The 18,742-nt window shown below is 38.6% G+C and overlaps 1 protein-coding gene across 1 annotated transcript in view; it reads left to right on the top strand.

Annotated features, from left to right (window-relative positions):
• Positions 1–3,187: 3,187 nt before the first annotated feature.
• Positions 3,188–18,742, top strand: part of itga8 (integrin subunit alpha 8) — a 57,647-nt gene continuing 42,092 nt past the window's right edge. Inside the window, exons 1-9 of the mRNA XM_015370652.1 lie at positions 3,188–3,548; positions 3,720–3,850; positions 7,605–7,705; positions 7,787–7,910; positions 9,941–10,002; positions 10,680–10,725; positions 14,515–14,640; positions 14,778–14,822; positions 17,967–18,010. Coding sequence (XP_015226138.1) covers positions 3,355–3,548; positions 3,720–3,850; positions 7,605–7,705; positions 7,787–7,910; positions 9,941–10,002; positions 10,680–10,725; positions 14,515–14,640; positions 14,778–14,822; positions 17,967–18,010 — 873 coding nt within the window. The 5' untranslated portion in view covers positions 3,188–3,354. The remainder of the gene's footprint in view (positions 3,549–3,719; positions 3,851–7,604; positions 7,706–7,786; positions 7,911–9,940; positions 10,003–10,679; positions 10,726–14,514; positions 14,641–14,777; positions 14,823–17,966; positions 18,011–18,742) is intronic.

The raw sequence follows: 18,742 nt of genomic DNA, 5'->3' as shown, positions 1-18,742 counted from the left end.
CACAAATACACCTCTGCATTTAGACACCTGATAAACTATGTCAAGGCTGCCTGAAAGCAAAAACATTACACTGTTTTCACATTTGATCATCCTCCTCATCTCCCCTTTCTTTCTCCATTGGTAAGTGTGTGTGTGGGTGTGTTGGGGGGGGGGGCAGCTTCTTAGCCTGCTGCTCATGTTTAACAGTTCTTTTTCTCCTCACTGTTGATTTAAATTTACTTATAAACAACTGAGAAAGACCAGATCCTCTCCTGTTCCTTGTTCTCTCTTTAGTCTGACACTGGCTGTAGCATTTCAGGAAGAGAATCACTTGGAGATCCAAAGGGGATAAACCAAGCCTGTGTTAAATAGGCATAATAAAAATAAATATGGAGGAAAGTATGAATTAAACATGCTGGGTTGGGTGAAGATCGCCACCTGCTTCCTCCTTCCTGGTTTCACTTTCCTAGCATATTTGAATCTTACTTTTCTTTACATAAAACATTCTTTTGTCAGACATCCTGGGACAGTTTTAGATGAGAGCTGAATTTGTGCCTTTGTATGCTAAAGAGTTTTACACAGAACTTTCTATCAACCCATCTATACTATCTTAATTCTAACATTGTCATAAAGTGGCATATGATCATTTTCTCCAACCTGGGCTGCTGCTTTTACCCATGCTGTCTACAGGATCTCATGGAGAAGTTGAGAGGTGGAGGTGTAGCTTGGGAACCTAAGGGTTTCATCTTCACTTTACCAGATAGTTTGCAGGCGGCACTATGGTGGTGGGCCTCATCAGAGGACTACAGAGAGGAGGTGGAGCAGCTGGTGCAGAGACTTCAACCTGATTCTGAATGTGGAGAAAATGAAGGAGATCTTTGTCGACTTCAGGAAGAACCTGGCCTAACCACGCTCCACTGCTCAACAGCTCAGCTGTAGAGGTGGTCAACAGCACCAAATTCCTGGGAGTGCACATCAGACACCCTCACCTGGATGGTAGACACCACCTCACTTATCAAAAGGGCACAGAAGCCCTTCTACAGTAGCACCATAGAGAGCATTCTGACCAGCTGTCTCACTGTGTGGTGTGGAGGGTGCAGCGCCTTAGACTGGAAGAACGTGAGAAGAGTGATGAGAACAGCAGAGAGGATCATCAGGGCTGCTCTTCCCTCCATTAAAGAAATTTCATCCCATTGCTGCGTGTCCCGAACCTGTAATATCCTCAGTGACCCCTCACACCCCCACCATGGACTGCTCTCCCTGCTGCCCTCGGAGAAGTAGCTTTGCAGCATTCGATGCAGGACCAGCAGCGTCTGCAACAGCTTTTTCCACTCTAAACTGGACTCTGCATAACATTATTTTGCACTACCAATGTTGCTGATTTTGCACCTTATTATTTTTTGCACTATTGAACATTTTCATATCAATGCCCTTCTGCGCCATTATTTAAAGCTGGAACAAAGCGGACCCAAAGGAGAGGCGAGGCTTAGTGCAGAAAGAAGTCAGAAAGGTGGAGGAGGAAAGCCGGCATGTCAAGGCTGTAGCCATGAACAAACAAGGCAGCTGGACTAGATGGGAGAGTGCGAGAGAGAGGGCTCTAACTTGGCAGGACATCTGGAGCATGGAAGGCCACCGCATCAAGTTCCTTTTATGCTCTGTTTATGACGTCCTACCTACTCCCTCAAACCTCCAAACCTGGGGAATGGTCGAGAGCCCAAGCTGCAACCTCTGGAAGGATGGCTAACCTTGAGCACGTCCTCTCTTCATGTCACTCAAGCTTAGCAGATGGCAAGTTCTGGTGGTGTCATGACCAGATCCTTGCTCAATTGGCCAACGGCATCAGGCAGGCAAAGAAAAGGGCAAGACAGCTGTCCAAAGGGCCTCGTTTCATACTTTTTACCAGGGCAGGAGAAAGTGGAGTAGCAGAAGGGAGGAGCAAGGAGGGAGACAGAGAGAGAGAGAGAGAGTAATACAACTGGCCCACAGATGGTGCAGGGGCAAGTACCTGTAAAGGTGGGCCAGTTGCGATATCCCTTATCGTATTTTACATATTTATTTTTCTCCTACTTTGTTTACATTCTGATCACTGCGGCACTTTATATTGGTATTGTTTATCTGTTCCAACTGCAATATCATTTCAACTGTTGTAAGCTATATGCACGAAATATTGTTTTGTTTACGCTGTGCATAGAAAATTATAATAAAGTTTGTCATATTGTGAATCCCTGGGTTCCTTCCCTTCATGAGGTACACCACATAAGGTGGAGCAGATGAAGAAATAAGCCAGGACTGGTATAATTTAAAAGAAAATAATTTAACAGGTGCTCCATGTAAAGGTGCAGCTATGTGCTTAACTGGAGGTCAGCCCATAATTCAGGTTCTGCCTAGGGCCTCCTACTATCTTTGTGTCAGCAATAACTTTAGTTCTCATAAAGCTAAAACTAAACCCTGAGTTTCTAATGAGCTGATTGGGGGGTTTGATTAAAAGGGTGCAACACTTACTCCCCAACAACCAGAGATTTTTTACAAGACAAATGCTCCTATGGGTGCAAAGCTAAATATACAGAACCATTCTGGTGTGGCCTGTCACCTCTCTTAGAAAGGTTTTCAACTGAAGGATATTATTACCAACAGGAGGGAGGTTTGTTACCTCAGCGGTGAGGCAGAGTGAAATCTCTTGGTGTTGAGTGAAACTGTGGTGGTGGGGGCAAACCAAACTACTTTAAAAAGTCCGCAGTCTTTAACTTGAGAGATCTCTGCTGTGAGTCGACGTAATAATTAGCGACATAATTACAAGAGATTATTCTCAACGGAAGGAAACGCGGCCCTGTTAAGGTTCTGGATGGCTTGTTAAAAAAAAAAAAAAAGACTGGAAGGTGTTTGAATTCAGTCGTTGCGCGCGAGCCCGTTTCTCTATGCGCGCGTTCTATCTGAGCGCGCGCATTTTTCCATTAATTAGTTATAAAAAAAAAAATTTTTTTCCTAATACAACAGATTAGTCTTATACTAATCTAATACAGTCTGATACATATTAGTCCAGGAAGGACTGAGATTTACTAGCTGCGCTGTAAAATGCGCGGGGACGCACCATCCTCCCTTTGCGCGCATGGATGTGGTTTGTGCCTGGTGTGTGTGTGTGTGTGTGTGTGTGTGCGTGTTGGGGGTAAAGTTTAGTGCAGGGGGCGCGGCGGTGTACTCTGGTGTAGAGGAGGCTCTGGCTAGACCTGGTGGTTTAGGGTGTCAAGAAGCAGAAGTGAGGAGCGCAGCAGAGCGGGCTTCGATTTGAGGACAAAACGCGTAAACGTCTCCCTCACCTGCACCCAGAGAGCTCTGCATATCCTCATCCTTCTCTTTGGAAAGCTGCTGTCCTCCAGGATGGAGCCTGTGTGGGATTGTGCCTCCTCTGCTGGGATGTTTATGCTGGGGTTGCTCTCTGTGCTGTGGCCGGCGCCAAACCGCGTTTGGAGTTTTAACCTTTACGCAGAGCATCCCACGGTTTACAGCGGACCCGATGGGAGTTATTTTGGATATTCTGTTGATTTCTATCAAGCAAGCCCTGAAAGGAACACGTGAGTGTCCAAATGAGCTCCTTCACAAGTTTTTAACCAGTTTTTTTTTATTATTATTCAATACAAAAATTTAGTTTTAAATTGATGGATGGTGGTCATTAAATGATCCAACTTATGTTTAATAAGCATATAGCTCTGTTTCTGTCTTGTATATACCTTGCCCCCCACCAGGATTAGTGTGCTTGTGGGGGCTCCTAAAGCGAACACCTCCCAGCCGGGCATCGTGGAGGCTGGAGCCGTCTATTACTGCCCCTGGCCCGGACAGCCTGATAGCTGCAAACAGATTCCCTTTGATATTTCCAGTGAGTCACCTGATGCTTTTTAAACTTCTTCTTTCTTTTGGATTTAGAGAACATTTAGATGTTCAACTTTTAATCAGCTCTGCTGCTGTAGGTCTTAAATAAGGTCGTATAAAGGATTTGGATAAATCCAAACTATAACCATGAGTTTTTCTGTCCAATACCGATTTTCAAATATATTTTAGTTTTGAACTTGAAAAAAATGACACTTTTTACCAATTGTTTTTCATTATTATTATTACATTTACTTTAAGACATAAGGGGAAAACGACACACATGTTCCATTAGTCCAACAGTAAAAGAAACTAGTTAAGAAATTATGGCATTTTTTTTCTCACCACAAATGTCTCTATGTAATTTATGTATAAATGTGTGTGTTAAAAAGTAAATTAAAGAGCACAGTTTTGATTTATGTATTTATTGCCCTAAAAAAGTGAGGGTTCTCATTTTTGATCCATTTCATATCCTGGAGTGAAACTTTTTTCACTTTTAAATTGATCCATTTTAATATTCCATTTGCTTCCTGCATCTCTAATCTATAAGTTACCACATGCTGTGTTGCATGAAAGAAAGACATAAAACATGTGGCTCTCGTTCATTTCTGCTTAGAAAAAAAGATAAGTTTGCTTATACAAAGACCTTTAGATCGTGTTCATTCTGATCTCTAATTTATTATCATCAGTGTCCTATCACCCATTCCTTCTTCATCACTGTCTCTGGTGTAGTAAGTGTGTTCCTGGGCTACAGAGGGAAAGATGGGGCAATGTGATGGGGAGGGGGGGTAAACTGTAAGCACATGGGAATTTGGTTCCCAGTCGAAAGAACGGGGGATTGGGTAAGGTCTGCTTTTTATTAGATCTTGAAAACGTATGTCTGTGTCCTTTCCCCGCCCCTTGTCCTGCTTTGATTCTCAATCTGTCCCTCTCCTGCATGATTTTAGAGGACCACAAAAAATAAACTGGAGATTAGACTTAATGTTAAAAGTTTTTCTCTCTCTCTGTGGGGAGAAACAATGTTTTTATAAATTGACGGTATGGTGCACAGATTTAAGACAGCAGTGGCAGCAGACAAGGCAGCATCTAAATAAGGAAAACAGTTTGATGAGGATGGAGGATGAAACTTGTCTGGGGTTTCTCACTGAACAGTGCTTCTTAAACAGATTTATATTTTTCCACCTAAAATCCACAAACTTAATCTAATTCTATCTGTACTATATTTAATATAGTTGTGTCAATTAGTTCAGAATTCTGAAGCAGAAGGAAAATTATGTATGTTATAGAAACATCTCTAAATGCACATTTGATGAGACTGTGTTCAATGTGATTACAGTATAGCAAAGGGTGTTCTATGGATGTCTTAGAAGTTTGTCAGCGAACATTAGTAAACACACAGTATCAGGAAATCCAAGAAACACAGCCCAGAGGTCAATATGTGGAGAAGTTTAGAGCAGGGTTAGGTTGGGAAACAATATCTCAAGCCCTTGGTAATACTGGAGGAGCAGCAGAGATCCACAGCCTAGGTGGGAGAAAATATTGGCAGGACATGTGTTCGTAATGCACTTTACCAACCAAGCTTTTATGCAAGATTGGTAAAACAAAACCCTTTTTTAGAAAACCACAACAATCCTACAGATAAAACAAGTAAAACTTTAGTCAGTATGACCAAAGCTGAGCTTTTTGTACGTTAGAACAACAACAAAAAAAAACGAATAGTTTGCGTCACCCTGAACATATAAGTGAGGGTGACAGTACCATCCTACGTATGTGAATAGATAACCTGGCCAGAGTTGATGGGAAGATAAACTGAGCGACATGCAGAATAATTCTGGTAGAAAATATATTAGGCTGGAGAAGACTCAAGACCTGGGAAAGGGTTCATGTTCTGTTACAACACCAAACACAAACATAGAGACAGAAATACAAGGGATTAGGGGTTGCCCATTATTACCACTCAGAGTTTAAGCAGTCTGCAAAGAGGAATCAGTCTTTAAGGCTATAAGGATTTGCAGCTGCAATTACAGTCAAATTGTTTAATAGTTATAAGAGCAGGTAGCACTTTTTACATTTTGACTTGTCTGCTAATGACAATTGTCCTCTTGCTGGTCCTGCATGAAGAATCCTGGTTCACCTCCAGCTGACTTCAGTCATCTCTCACTAAGGACATGAACAAATATGTTTAGCTTGGTTTCAGGTTTTATTAATGTATCAGATTAACTAATCCTGGATTGTAGTAGCGTGCATGTGTCTTTCCTCACAAAGGTAGCTGAGGGATAATTGATAGTGGAAAGTTGTATAATTACAACGGAGCTATTTTTACTCATATCAAAATATCAGCAAGACTAGTGAGCATAAATCTGCACTAATTAATGTTTGGCAGCTTCAGATTTTTTGTGCTTTTTCATGTTTCTGTGCACATCCACATTTCAGTGACATCATGTAGACTGACTTCAGTGGGGGATAAAGGTCTAGGTGATAGATTCTGTTTCCAGCTTTCCAAAAAAGGCTGGATTATGGTTATTGATTAATGTTGCAAAACAAAAGGATTTATTCATTGTGTTGCTTGCTTCTTTACACATTAGAACTCGGCAGCCATAATGGTGAATACATTCTTTTGCATTGCTAATTTACAAAATAAAATTATTGAACTGTAACATTTAGAGTTTTAAGAAGCCAACCCATATGAGTGTCTATATTGCACCAGTTTATAAGCAGGAGGAATAATTTGATAGATTTAAAAGTCTGCTTTAGTAAATCGGTTATTAAAGAAAATAGATCACGTATAATCACTTTTTCTCCTGAACAGTTTGTATAATCTGCAAATATTTTACCTTTTAAGATGTCAGTCACAATATTCCTGCATTCAACCTCCAGTTACCTTTTTAAGATTTGATTCTGGATCATCGTTTCAAATGACTTAAACAAAATTTTTTCCAAAGAGTTGTAAAATTCCATCCTGGTTTAAGATGCTAATGGATTCTGCAGTTTATATTCCCTACGTGCTCTATTATTTTATTTTTTTTGTAAGCATAGAATGTAATTTGAAATTTTATTGTGATTTCCATCATTCAATAAATGATGACTAATTCCTTCCTACAAGATCATAGGAAGATCCTTTATGTGTTCAGAAACATGGAAAACAGCACTTTTCTTGAACTCATTAATACACAATTTAAACATGTGAAGGCCTAAAAGTAATGATAAATCATTTACTGTACACCTGTTTGTCTAAAACCAGGGTATTCCTGTAAATCTATGTATGTTTGTGGGCACACATGTGCTAAAGCGGAGGGATTAATGAGGAGGGGTCTGTGTGGGTCTGATGAGACCCAGCTGCTCTTAAAGAAAAGGACTGGAAAATATCTACATCAACCAAAACTCATGCACCAAATCTGTCCTTTTATAGCGATTTTCAGTGTGGAATCGACCGTCTTTTGTGTGATCTTGTCTCCGTGTGTCTGTCTCAGTTCCTAGAGTGTTAATTCTTTATTGGAGTGCATCAAACAAACAAACAAAAAGCCAACCATATCCTGTCGAATGTTAGTCTCAGGGGGCAAATGGTGTTTTGCTGTGTTATAGGCCTGTTTAGGACTTTGCTGTTTACCCTCGCTCATTAAGGACAAATGATCACAGACCACATTACCATGGTCTACGTCATCTTTTACTGCCACCACTTTGAAGATCTCTGTTAAATTCTCTGTTCTGTTTTCACATCTTTTCCACCCCCCACCCTGCATCTGCACACCTCTCTCTGCCACCAGATAACAGAATGATTAGAGTAAACCGCACCAGAGAGCCTCTAGAGTTTAAGTCCCACCAGTGGTTTGGAGCATCAGTCAGGACGCACAAAGGAAAAGTGGTGGTGAGTGGTGATGTTAAACAAACTCTACAAGTTTTAAGGTGTTTATATATAATGAAACTCAGAGATTTATGGTTTATGCAGGCCTGTGCTCCACTCTACCACTGGCGGACAGTAAAGAAAGAAGGGGAGAAGGACCCGGTGGGAACCTGCTATGTCGCCGTCCAGAACTTCAGCGCTTATGCAGAGTACTCCCCCTGCAGAACCAGTGAGTCAATCTACCGCTTCACCTATAGAAGCCTTCATTCACCAGCTGTGCTTTCATGTGTCTGCATTACATTCAACCAAATTTTAAAGAGAGAAAATCGCCACAGAAATAGGTAAACCTTGACTGATGTTACTAGTTAGAAAACGCATTGTTGGTGAGAAGGATCATTAACTTGAATATTTTAGCTGAGATTTTTAAAAGACACTTTTTGGACAAAGTTTTTACAGAAAAGTGTGATTTTTACAGAAAATAAATGATGAGTCATTAGAAAAAGCGATATTGTTTGCTCTGCTTTGGATCTTTGTACTGTAGATTGAATATGTGCATTAGCTCCCAATAATGTTAGTGGTTACCTAGCAGAGAAATGACTGGCTTCTGCCCATCAGTAATGTCCTGCTAAATCCTGACTGGACATTTAACAGCTCTTTGAATTAGAAAAGGCAGAGCTTTTTTTGAAATGTGCTGGTTTTCTGGACACACCCAACATTTAGGCTGTCCTAAAATTCTTCACCCAATTTTGAGATAAGCTGGGTTGGGAGAGTGCAGTGCTGATGAAGAACAGAAGAAAAATCTCTGGTTGGATTGATAGGATATTGATCTTTCTCCTATGAGGCTGTAGACTCCTCTAAAAGCCACCATGCTAACCCAAAAATAATCTCCCCAATAGTGAACCAGTCTCTCTATTTTGTGAACTGAACGCCCCACTCCTCCAGCCCTTAGCAAAAGCTGCTTCTTTTCAACAATCCTGCTCTTTTCTTTCTCTTCCACCTTCTTCGTCTGACACTCTTAATCCTGTATGTAAATACAGCACACTGCCAACACATGATGATCAGAAGCAATGAAGGCGAACAGGTGGCACCGTGTAAACAGCAGAGGAAATCCTGCCCTCTCTTTAGTAACTTGCTCAGTGTTAAAGATTTCAGTTTATGTTACTTATGTCTGCGCTGACTAATCAAGACATGAATAATTGCACCGTAAAACTAGAGCGTTCCCAAAAGGGAATACGTTGAAGTGTTCTCAAGATTGGGCAAAGTGATTCCTTACTGTTTGTTGGAGCCAGAGTTTTCTGCCACCAGCTGCTTTTTTTGCTTCATATTAACATATTTTGGCGGCTGCTCAGGCCTCTGCTGTAACTGACTTATTGTTTACACTGTAAGTGCACTTGTGTAGTCACACATCATTAAGTTTCACCTCAGGCTGCCAGGGAATTGAAGACAAATTTACGATGTGCACGGTACGTTTGGTGTGTTTATGTACAGTTAGATTATGTCATTTAAAAAAGACGTAACTTTTATTAGTTGCAGGGTTTTATAGGAGATTCAAGTTCCTCCTCTTATTTAGATTTTAGTTTTTTATTTAGACATTCCAAACATTATAAACTCACTTCACACTAAAACAGTGTAGAGAAGAAGCCAAGTATCTCCTTTATGAGTTGCCAAATCTGTTGATTTTATCTTCTTTATCAAAACCGTTTTGCTTTTACAGAAGATTTGGCTCCTCTGCCAACATTTCTAGCAAAGCTTTATGCATGTTATGCTAACCAGTAGATGTACCGTGTCGTGAAGATTTATTATATCCCTTGAGCTTTACACATTTTTTCACCCTAGCATCACAAACTTTCTATCTTGTTGGAAGTTTTTGTGATAAACCAACATAACTTTACAGAACTGTTAAAGAAGAAATTTGCTGCATTATTCTGCAATCATTTTTTTATTTACCTTACACAGCCATCGCTTTCCTTCCTAAATGAAAATATCCACTGACTGATGGACTGACTTTATTAGCCTATTGGTTGCACTGGATTTTATTTAGAGGTATTAAATTAAAGACAATGTGTAAAAACAGAACAGATTTCCTGAAATAAAGGTTAGAGGCAGTCAGTTCTTGGCAAATTCCCCCTATTGATTCTCTAACATACACGTGTAGTTGTGATATTTTGTGCAAAACCAAGAAATCTTATTCCAAAAGTTCCCTTTTAGTAGAAAATAGGACTTTTCTTTATGTTTTGTATGTGTTTGTGTTGCTTTTAGGTGACCCAGACCCAGAGGGACAGGGATTCTGCCAGGCTGGTTTCAGTGTGGATTTCACCAAGGTAAAACCTGCAGGATCGATCACATGTTTTCAGCAGTACAGTGCCTTAGAATATCATATTTAAGAGCTTTAGACATTTATGGACCCTTGGAAGATGAGGCACCGATCCTCCCTGGAGAAACCAAAGTGACCTATCGCCTTTAACACAAGTGACGTGCATGCATTCTTTCACTGTAAAGTAAGTCTGAACCCTGACCTCTGCCTCATGGTCCAACTTTACCCTTCCATACAGGAAGCTCTCATTCTCTGTAGGATGTCAACAGTCATGACAGCAGAAAATGTTTGCCAAAAAGTGCAACTTCTCTAGTTGCACAAGGTGTTGGATGTGGGAGTTTGCCCTGAAATCGAAGGATTGACGGTTCAAGCCCCGGCTCTGATTTTCAGTGTTGTTGTGTCCTTTGGCAAGACACTTCACCTGCATTGTCTACTGATGGTGGTCAGAGGGCCTGGTGGCGCCAGTGTACGGCAGCCTTGCTTCTGTCAGTGAGCCCCAGGGCAGCTGTGGCTACAATTTAGCTTGCCACCATCAGTGTGTAATGACTGAATGTAGTGTAAAGCGCTTTGGTCAAGTTTCCTGACTTGAAAAAGCGCTATATAAGTAGAGACTATTTACCAAAGATGAACAAATCTGTCTATAGTTTTCTGTTAAAAGGACTAACAACTTTCTTTTCATTACAGGAAGGGAGGCTAGTCCTAGGAGGACCTGGAAGCTTCTACTGGCAAGGTGAATAAATCAGCAGTGTTCAAATGATGGATGAAGTTAGGTATGAGGTCAAACAGTGGAGCCCAAATATGCACCTTGGTCCAATGGCTTACCATTTTCTCTCTGCTCCCCTTTTCCCGCTTTTTCCTCCCTTGTTCCTTTACGTAATGCCTCACGCTGACTGCAGTCAAACAGGAAGTGGGTGTTTAGGTGCAGTAATGTGCTGATCGGGGGTTAAATGGAGTGTGGAGGAGCTGCCCTCTACTAAGAGAGGGAGCCTGAAAAGTTTCAGAGTAAGGGAATAAAACTGGTGAAGAGTGGACAGCCAGAAGAGAAAGCAGTAGGGAGGGGATCACTGTTGCAGTGAGGGGCAAAGTGCTGCTTCACAGAGGAAGATGAGAAGTTAGGGAGGATTTAGAAATTCAGACAGAGGAGGAAAGATGGGGGTGGCTTGCAGGACATGCAGGGTTGGCCAAAGCAGAGGGATTCAGTGTCTCAATAGGTGTTGCTGGAGCGATGCAGTGAAGCTGTTCAAGTGAAGCTAACCTCCTCCAGCTCCAGGTGTTTAAAACTTTGTGGAAATAAATATGTTAGAAATAGAGCACCTTGCTAATGAACCTGGAGCCCATATTGATTTTTTGGACACATTTCTTTGTTTGTTCCTTTGTCATCAAATCTCCAACTTTCCTGCAAATTCTTTTGAACTAGCGATGCCCAACTCTTAGATTTGTAGCCTGATTTAAAGAGATTCTAAAGCTCCAACTAATTCATACCAATTTAGTCATCTCTATCAGATAAACCACAAACAGAATAATTTTAACTGGAAATTTAACACAAAACAGCAGCAGGTTAGAGTGCTTACTCTATCCCTGTTATTTAACATGTATATAAACAAAGAAGCAAATGACCAAAATATATTCAGTTGAGTTTATTTATATAGTGTAAATTCATATGTCATCTTAATGCACATTCTGAGACAATTCAATCACATCGTCCAGTCAGATTGGTTAAAATTTTTCCTTCTTAGGAAAACCCGATGGTTTCATCGATCACTGACTTCGCAGGACACGCTCCTGCTGCATGAACATGTGGCGACAGAAGACTTTCACTTGACCACTTTATGAGTTTATAAGATTATAAGCTCAACCCTATTATGTATAATCATCTTTGCAAAGAGAAGNCTCTATCAGATAAACCACAAACAGAATAATTTTAACTGGAAATTTAACACAAAACAGCAACAGGTTACAGTGCTTACTCTATCCCTGTTATTTAATATTTAAATATAAACAAAGAAGAGAATGACCGAAATATAACCATTCAGTTGAGTTTATTTATAAAGAGTGTAAATTCATCTTTATAGTGTAAAGTCATCTTATCACATCATTCTGAGACAATTCAATCACATCATTCAGTCAGATTGGTTAAAATTTTTCCTTCTTAGGAAAACCCGATGGTTTCATCGATCACTGACTTCGCAGGACATGCTCCTGCTGCATGAACATGTGGTGACAGAAGACTTTCACTTGATCACTTTATGAGTTTATAAGATTATAAGCTCAACCCTATTATGTATAATCATCTTTGCAAAGAGAAGAAATTGTGATGTTTAGTTTTTTTTGTTTTTTTTTTTACTCTTCCTTTGCTAATGAATGTGTTTGAGTTTTAATATGGGAAACGTTAATATGCAGCTGACAGCTATTGCGGAATGGGGTCAGCAGAACCCAACCTAATCGGGTCGAGTGCAGTTAAAAACCAGTGTCTATGAGCAGATGTGTCACACATTCTTATGTTTGTTTGTTTTTCTCCTACAAGTAAACTTTGTGAGTGTTTCTATGTGTGAAATATAACCGTTCAATTGAGTTTATTTATATAGTGTAAATTAACGTGTCATCTTAAGGCACATTCTGAGACAATTCAGTCAGATCATCCAGCCAGATTGGTTAAAAGTTTTCCTTCTTAGGAAAACCCGATGGTTTCATCGATTATTGACTTCGTAGGACACGCTCCTGCTGCATGAACATGTGGTGACAGAAGACTTTCACTTGACCACTTTATGAGCTTATAACATTTTTACATGTTTTGCAAAGAACACAAGCTTGTGGTATAATACAGAAAAAAAAAATTTATCGTCAGGGTTTGAATCAACATATCACAATTTTGTGGATCTTGTTTGACAAATTTTTTTTTTTCTTTTGCTGCTAAGATTTTATATATATAATAACTGTAAAGTGCCTTAAGATGACTTGTGTTGTGAATTGGTGCTCTATACTGTAAATAAAATGAATTTAATTGAATATATATATATATATATAAATATATATATAAATATATATGTATGTTAGGGCTGCAACTAATGATTATTTTGCAAATCAAATAATCTGTTGACTATTATTATTTTATTAACCAATTAATAATTGGACAGCAAAATGTTCCTTAAGGAACTTTTTACATAATTAAAACTGGTGAAACTAAAACTTTTTCACTTAAGGACTTCTGGATAGAGCATATAGACAGACGAAAATGCTTTTTTATCTTGAATGCAAAATGATTACATATATTTTTACAATTTTGGCATAATTACTCTTCTAAGTGGGTTTCTCTATCAGCTAAAGGGATGTTTTACGGTCTCTATACTCCAGTAAACGATTAATCAATTATTAAATTAGTTGATGATTATTTCATAATTGATTAATCCGATTAATGGTGACAACCCGAATATAAATATTAATACTTACTTAAATTTAGTAGTTTTCAAGTATGAAATTTGCAAAACATATATATATATATATATATATATAGGCCTATGTATATATAAAGTAAGTGTGTTTTTGAAGGAAGAACTATTCTTTACATATGTCACCACTTAAAGATAAATTACTATTAAAAGCCCAAAATAAATACAGTACTTTAAATGTTGAGTGTATGTAAACATCTGACTTGATGTATACTATCAGTGCTGCTGCCACATGTTGAATAATACATGCTTCAGCATAGGAGACCCACATTACGCATGCAACATAAAAAGCCTAATGGATCGTTCTGTGTCTGCAGCACTGCAGGCAGGCTGCCTCCAGTTAAAACACTTCCTACAAATGTTTATAAAAGCACTCAGCCTGGATTTTTATGGCCTCTAATATACACCGATTGTCTTTAGCCTTCAGCCTGATTCATCATAAAAAGAGACTTTTATATACAACCTTGTTATTACCAGGTGTGAAGAACACCTCAAATCAGCAGCAGTGACTCATGTATCTGTGTTAACAGTTGATCCCATTAATCAGTGGGAGGTTTAATATTGACTGGATGTGTTAGTCTGAGAGATAAACTCCGAGCATGGTGGGAGAGGAGCTGGTGGGAGGGTTAAGAGGGCACATTTTCCTTCCCGTCAGCACGCTCACACACAACGGAGGATTTATGGAAGGTTGAGGGCAACCATAGATAAAATCATCTGTTTCTTTAACCTCTTGTTCAACAGCAGAGGAAGGGTGTTGTTTGAGTCCATACACCTATTATGTATAATCCTCTTTGCAATGGGAAGAGTTGTGTTTAAGAGAAACATTGTTGTGTTTAGCTTTTTTTTTTTCTGTTAACCCTTGCTTTACTAATGAATGTGTTTGAGTCTTAATATGTGAAATGTTAATATGTAGCTGACAGCTATGGCAGAATTGGGGACAGCAGAAACCCTCTAATCGGGTCGAGTGCAGTTAAAAACCAGTGTCTATGAGCAGATGTGTCACACATTCTTCTGTTTGTTTGTTTTTCTCCTACAAGTAAACTTTGTGAGTGTTTCTGTGTGTGCGAGTGCAGGTCAGGTGATGACAGCAGGGATCGCAGAGATACTCAATGGCTACTCTTTAAAGGCAATCCTGAGACGAGTTCCAGGGGAGAAACAAACCGGAGCTGCAGACGACACAAATGACGACAGCTACCTCGGTAACACTCAGGAACAATCTCCTCTCTTCTCGCACTCACGCTAAACTGAATGAAAATCGGTCTGATTATCAGGATCTAATGCAGCAGCACCAAAACCGTTATGTCTACATTAAATCCTACCTTGTGTTTTATTTTAGGCTACTCTGTGGCTGTGGGAGAGTTTACAGGAGACTCGGAGCAAGGTGAGTCAACTTATCATAACTAGAAGAAAATCAGTTTAAGAAATAGATTAGATTAGATTAGATTAGATTAGATTAGATTAGATTAGATTAGATGAGCTTTATTGATCTCACAGCGGAGAAATTCACTCATCACATATTGGCATAGTAATAAAAGAAGGTGCAAACAAGGAGGAAAAAGGTGCATTGAGAAGAATAAACAATATATATATGTACAGTATATCCAGGTATATACAGTATATCAAGATAAATAAGGATTAAGGTAAAAGTGTTCATGTATCGCACACAGTGAAAAACAAAATAAAAATAAGAAATAAAACATACAGTATGAATCAATCTTTTATATCTCATACTTAATCTTAAACTTTGATCAGAGTTTCCAGGGATTTCTTATTAGTAAATCATGTTTTTTTTTAAACTATTATTTACTCTTTAAGAAGGGCAATAAGGTGTCACACTCTGTCACATCTCAGTGACCTCTTGGAGTAAACTGAAAATCAATCATCACTGGGTCTTGAAACAGGATAATGATCAATAAACATGTGGCCACATCCTTAGAGAACTGACTGAAGAGATACAAAATCAGCCATCCTCCATGACCTAGACCTAGATCCTGTTGAGAACATCTGAGATGAGCTGACGAGCAGAGAGCAAAAGAGAGAAGACAGAATTGATGATCTAGAGAGATATGCAAGGAAAAGAACAGTCCCTCCGTCTTTATCTTCAAATTTAGTGACATTTTAAAGGAGAGAGCTGTTTATGCAAGGATGTTTTACAAACTATTAACTTTAGACCATCCAATAAATGTCAAAAGATCTGTTTTTTATACTTTTACAGTATTTTTCTAACAAAGAATGACATTAATGGAGATTGTAGAGCCATCCACAGAGAGATGTTTAGTTCAGTGGTGGATAAGGAGTTGACAATGGCGTCTTCACTCGGAGGCAGTAACAAGGCCTGTCTCAAGCCATCTAGGTCATGACCTAGGAGGAAGACGACTGTAGGAACCACTGATAAGGGGATTTCCTGTCCACCATTCTGACTGATTAGAATGATTGTTGGCAGACTTCACACACCTCTTCAGGTCAAGAGCCGGCCCTGGACCTCGTCTGGACGTGATGAAAAATGGAAAGCATAGATATACAGCAACACAACAAAAATAAAAATATCTCGGCAGAAGAGTTCCTCTGAAATACAGAGATGGTCTTTCTTTCAGGCGGCCTTTCTACATGGAAAATGTTCTAGTATTGCATAAAAGTTGAAGTGAAAGGTTACCTGGTTCACATCCTACCAAGACATATATGGTGGCTGCATGTTTTCCTCTTTCCAGGAGAGCAAACACGTAAACCCAGATATGGTTTGTTGGTGGAATGTTATAAAGATTTACCAGCATTTAAGGAAGAGCTCTGGTATTTTAATGCTTACAGTAAAAAACTCCTTAACTGACAATTGTTTCTGAACTGCTTAGAAACCTTGAAAGTAAAAAGTTTACAGTATATATGCTTGAAATAACAGTCATTCTTTTTTAGTTACCATAAACTCATTTGTTTGATATAGATATTATCATTGCTAACAATAAGAAGTAGACAAGTCTAAAAGTGATGAAGAAAGAAAAAGGCTGAAATAATTAATCAGATTAATTGTGATTAATCATTTATTGAGATAATTTTCATCTAATTTAATGACAAGAGGTGTATATGTATTCTAAAACGTGCTACTAGCTAAGAGAATAATCCACCTGCAGAAATTAAGCCAGAACTAAAAATCTCAACATTATATTAAAAATGAAAAATGTCTCTTTGTTTGAAGGTTTTTTAAGGTCCATAGTGTAGCATTACATTTTTAGTGTTGAGGTTATTGCAAGATTTTTATTGTTTCAACTGCTAGTAAGGCAGCAACTTGGCCTTTAGGACAGTTAAGTTGAGCTTAACTTGACTGAAATTTAAATGCATGGTAGGTTTGCAGGGCTCTACGTTTTTTAGATGATGATTGAATTTCTCTTTTAGATGTTTAAAGTTTAGGATTTTTGCATTGAACCTCATTGCATCTTAATTCATTTGTTTTGTTTTGTTCCTTTGTCTTTATGGTGTTATTTCTTTAAAATTGTTTTCTTACTAACACAAAGGTGAACACCTTTTGGTTGGCTTGCACAAACTTATGAAATTTAAGAGTGGGACTGAATACATTTACATGATATATTTAAAACTTTCTTTGTAAAGCAGTTTTTAAATAATATAAGTTTCTTTTTTTGCCCTTTCTGCAAATGGTAATAGGTTTTTTGTTTGTACTTTTAAAGTTTTTAGTTGCAAAGGGGTCATTAGAAAAATTGCTAGCATGTGAATGCTTTCCCAAGGCTCTGTACTTAATGTGAAAATTGCTTTACTTTCGTTCTTTGAAACATATTCATCTTAGATTAAAGTTATGAACTTTATTTTATGATTTCTTTGCTCCAGTTCAAATACAATGAACAAGGAATTTCAGCACGAAAGCAGCTCTTTTCTTTATTAAAGACAAAACAGGCAGAGCACCACAATCATTATATTTTTCACACAATTTATAGCTTCATCTTCAAAGAAAGACACCACACAGTCTGTCACACTTATATAAAACCAACCCCCCCTTTCCCAGCATCTTTACCATTCAGTGGAAACTCTGGGTTACAATTCTGTGTTTGCATGCCCTTGTACCAACCCTGAAAAACCCCTGAACACCCTCAGGCACAACATATGTCACGGAGTCTTAAAGTAAGACTAAAGAGGCAACACATGCTCACTGATGCGCTATGTTGTGGTTCAAAACTCCTTGTGGTCATGTTCTTTAAACCAGTGTCACACTGGAGAACTGGTTGTAACTGAGAGTTCTAAGCAAAGATGAAGCAGGGAATTAGTTTGGTGGTGGAGTCTGCTGAGCCACAAGGCAGGAAGTGGGGACTCTATCTGCTCTCTCTGGGTGGGACCTTCTGATCATCCTCATAAGTTCACAAGGCTACACTCATCAATCACCGCTAGAGCAGAGTGAGAGTCCCCATCAGCAGGGTTTGACTTTATAATGAGTGTGAGGGAGGTGCTTCTCAGATAACTGCTTTATTGGGATTTTTTTCATGTCTGTCCATCTGTTTCTCACAATATAAAATGTTTGTTTTCCTAGAGCTGATAGCCGGAGTCCCAAGAGGAGCACACAGCTTTGGATATGTAAGTATGGGAAGCAAAATGTCTTTCACAAAAGGGTTCAAATATTAAAATACTTTTATAAATGAGATGATTTTGAGCTGGAGAATGTCAAACTGCTATTTTACACCTAATCGCTAATTCCTGACAGGTAATTTACCTTGTTCATTAGAGGTAATTCAGAACATCAAAAAGCAAGTTTTCCATTTGAAGTGATGCATCTGTAAACAGTTATTTTAAAATATATCCATCTATTCCAACCTTAAGTAATAGGTAAGGCAAAATATCTTATTTCTATTAGGGGAGAAAAGCACCAGCAAAGAAAAAGCTCCATTCAACTTTTCTTTAATTTTTTTTTTTTTTTTACCTCCGTTAGGGAACTATTTACTCGTAAAGTGTTCAGATCAATCTGTTTAAACTATTTCACCCTTTTAATTGTTCTGCAGGAAAAACAAAGGCAGATAAATCTAAATTATATAAAAGATATGGTAAAAAGTCAATGTCTATCAGTTATTCAGTTTAAAAAGTGGAACCTATATAATATATTTAGTCATTTCACGTAGAGGGGTTTATTTTATGTTCTTCATATTGATCTTTGTAGCTTACAACGAATGAAAACCTACAATTATGCATCCCAAAAAACATTATATAAAACATATAATAAAAAACAAAATATTTCAGTACAAAAATGTAGGCCTAATAAAAATGTTCTCATGCATCATGACTGTGCACGTGCATAGCATAGCATGGATGAGT

Source organism: Cyprinodon variegatus, unplaced genomic scaffold, assembly GCF_000732505.1.
Source record: "Cyprinodon variegatus isolate N-32 unplaced genomic scaffold, C_variegatus-1.0 Scaffold2, whole genome shotgun sequence".
Lineage (NCBI taxonomy): Eukaryota > Metazoa > Chordata > Actinopteri > Cyprinodontiformes > Cyprinodontidae > Cyprinodon > Cyprinodon variegatus.
The sequence above is the reverse complement of the archived record's forward strand: the minus strand, read 5'-3'. Positions and strand labels throughout refer to the sequence as shown.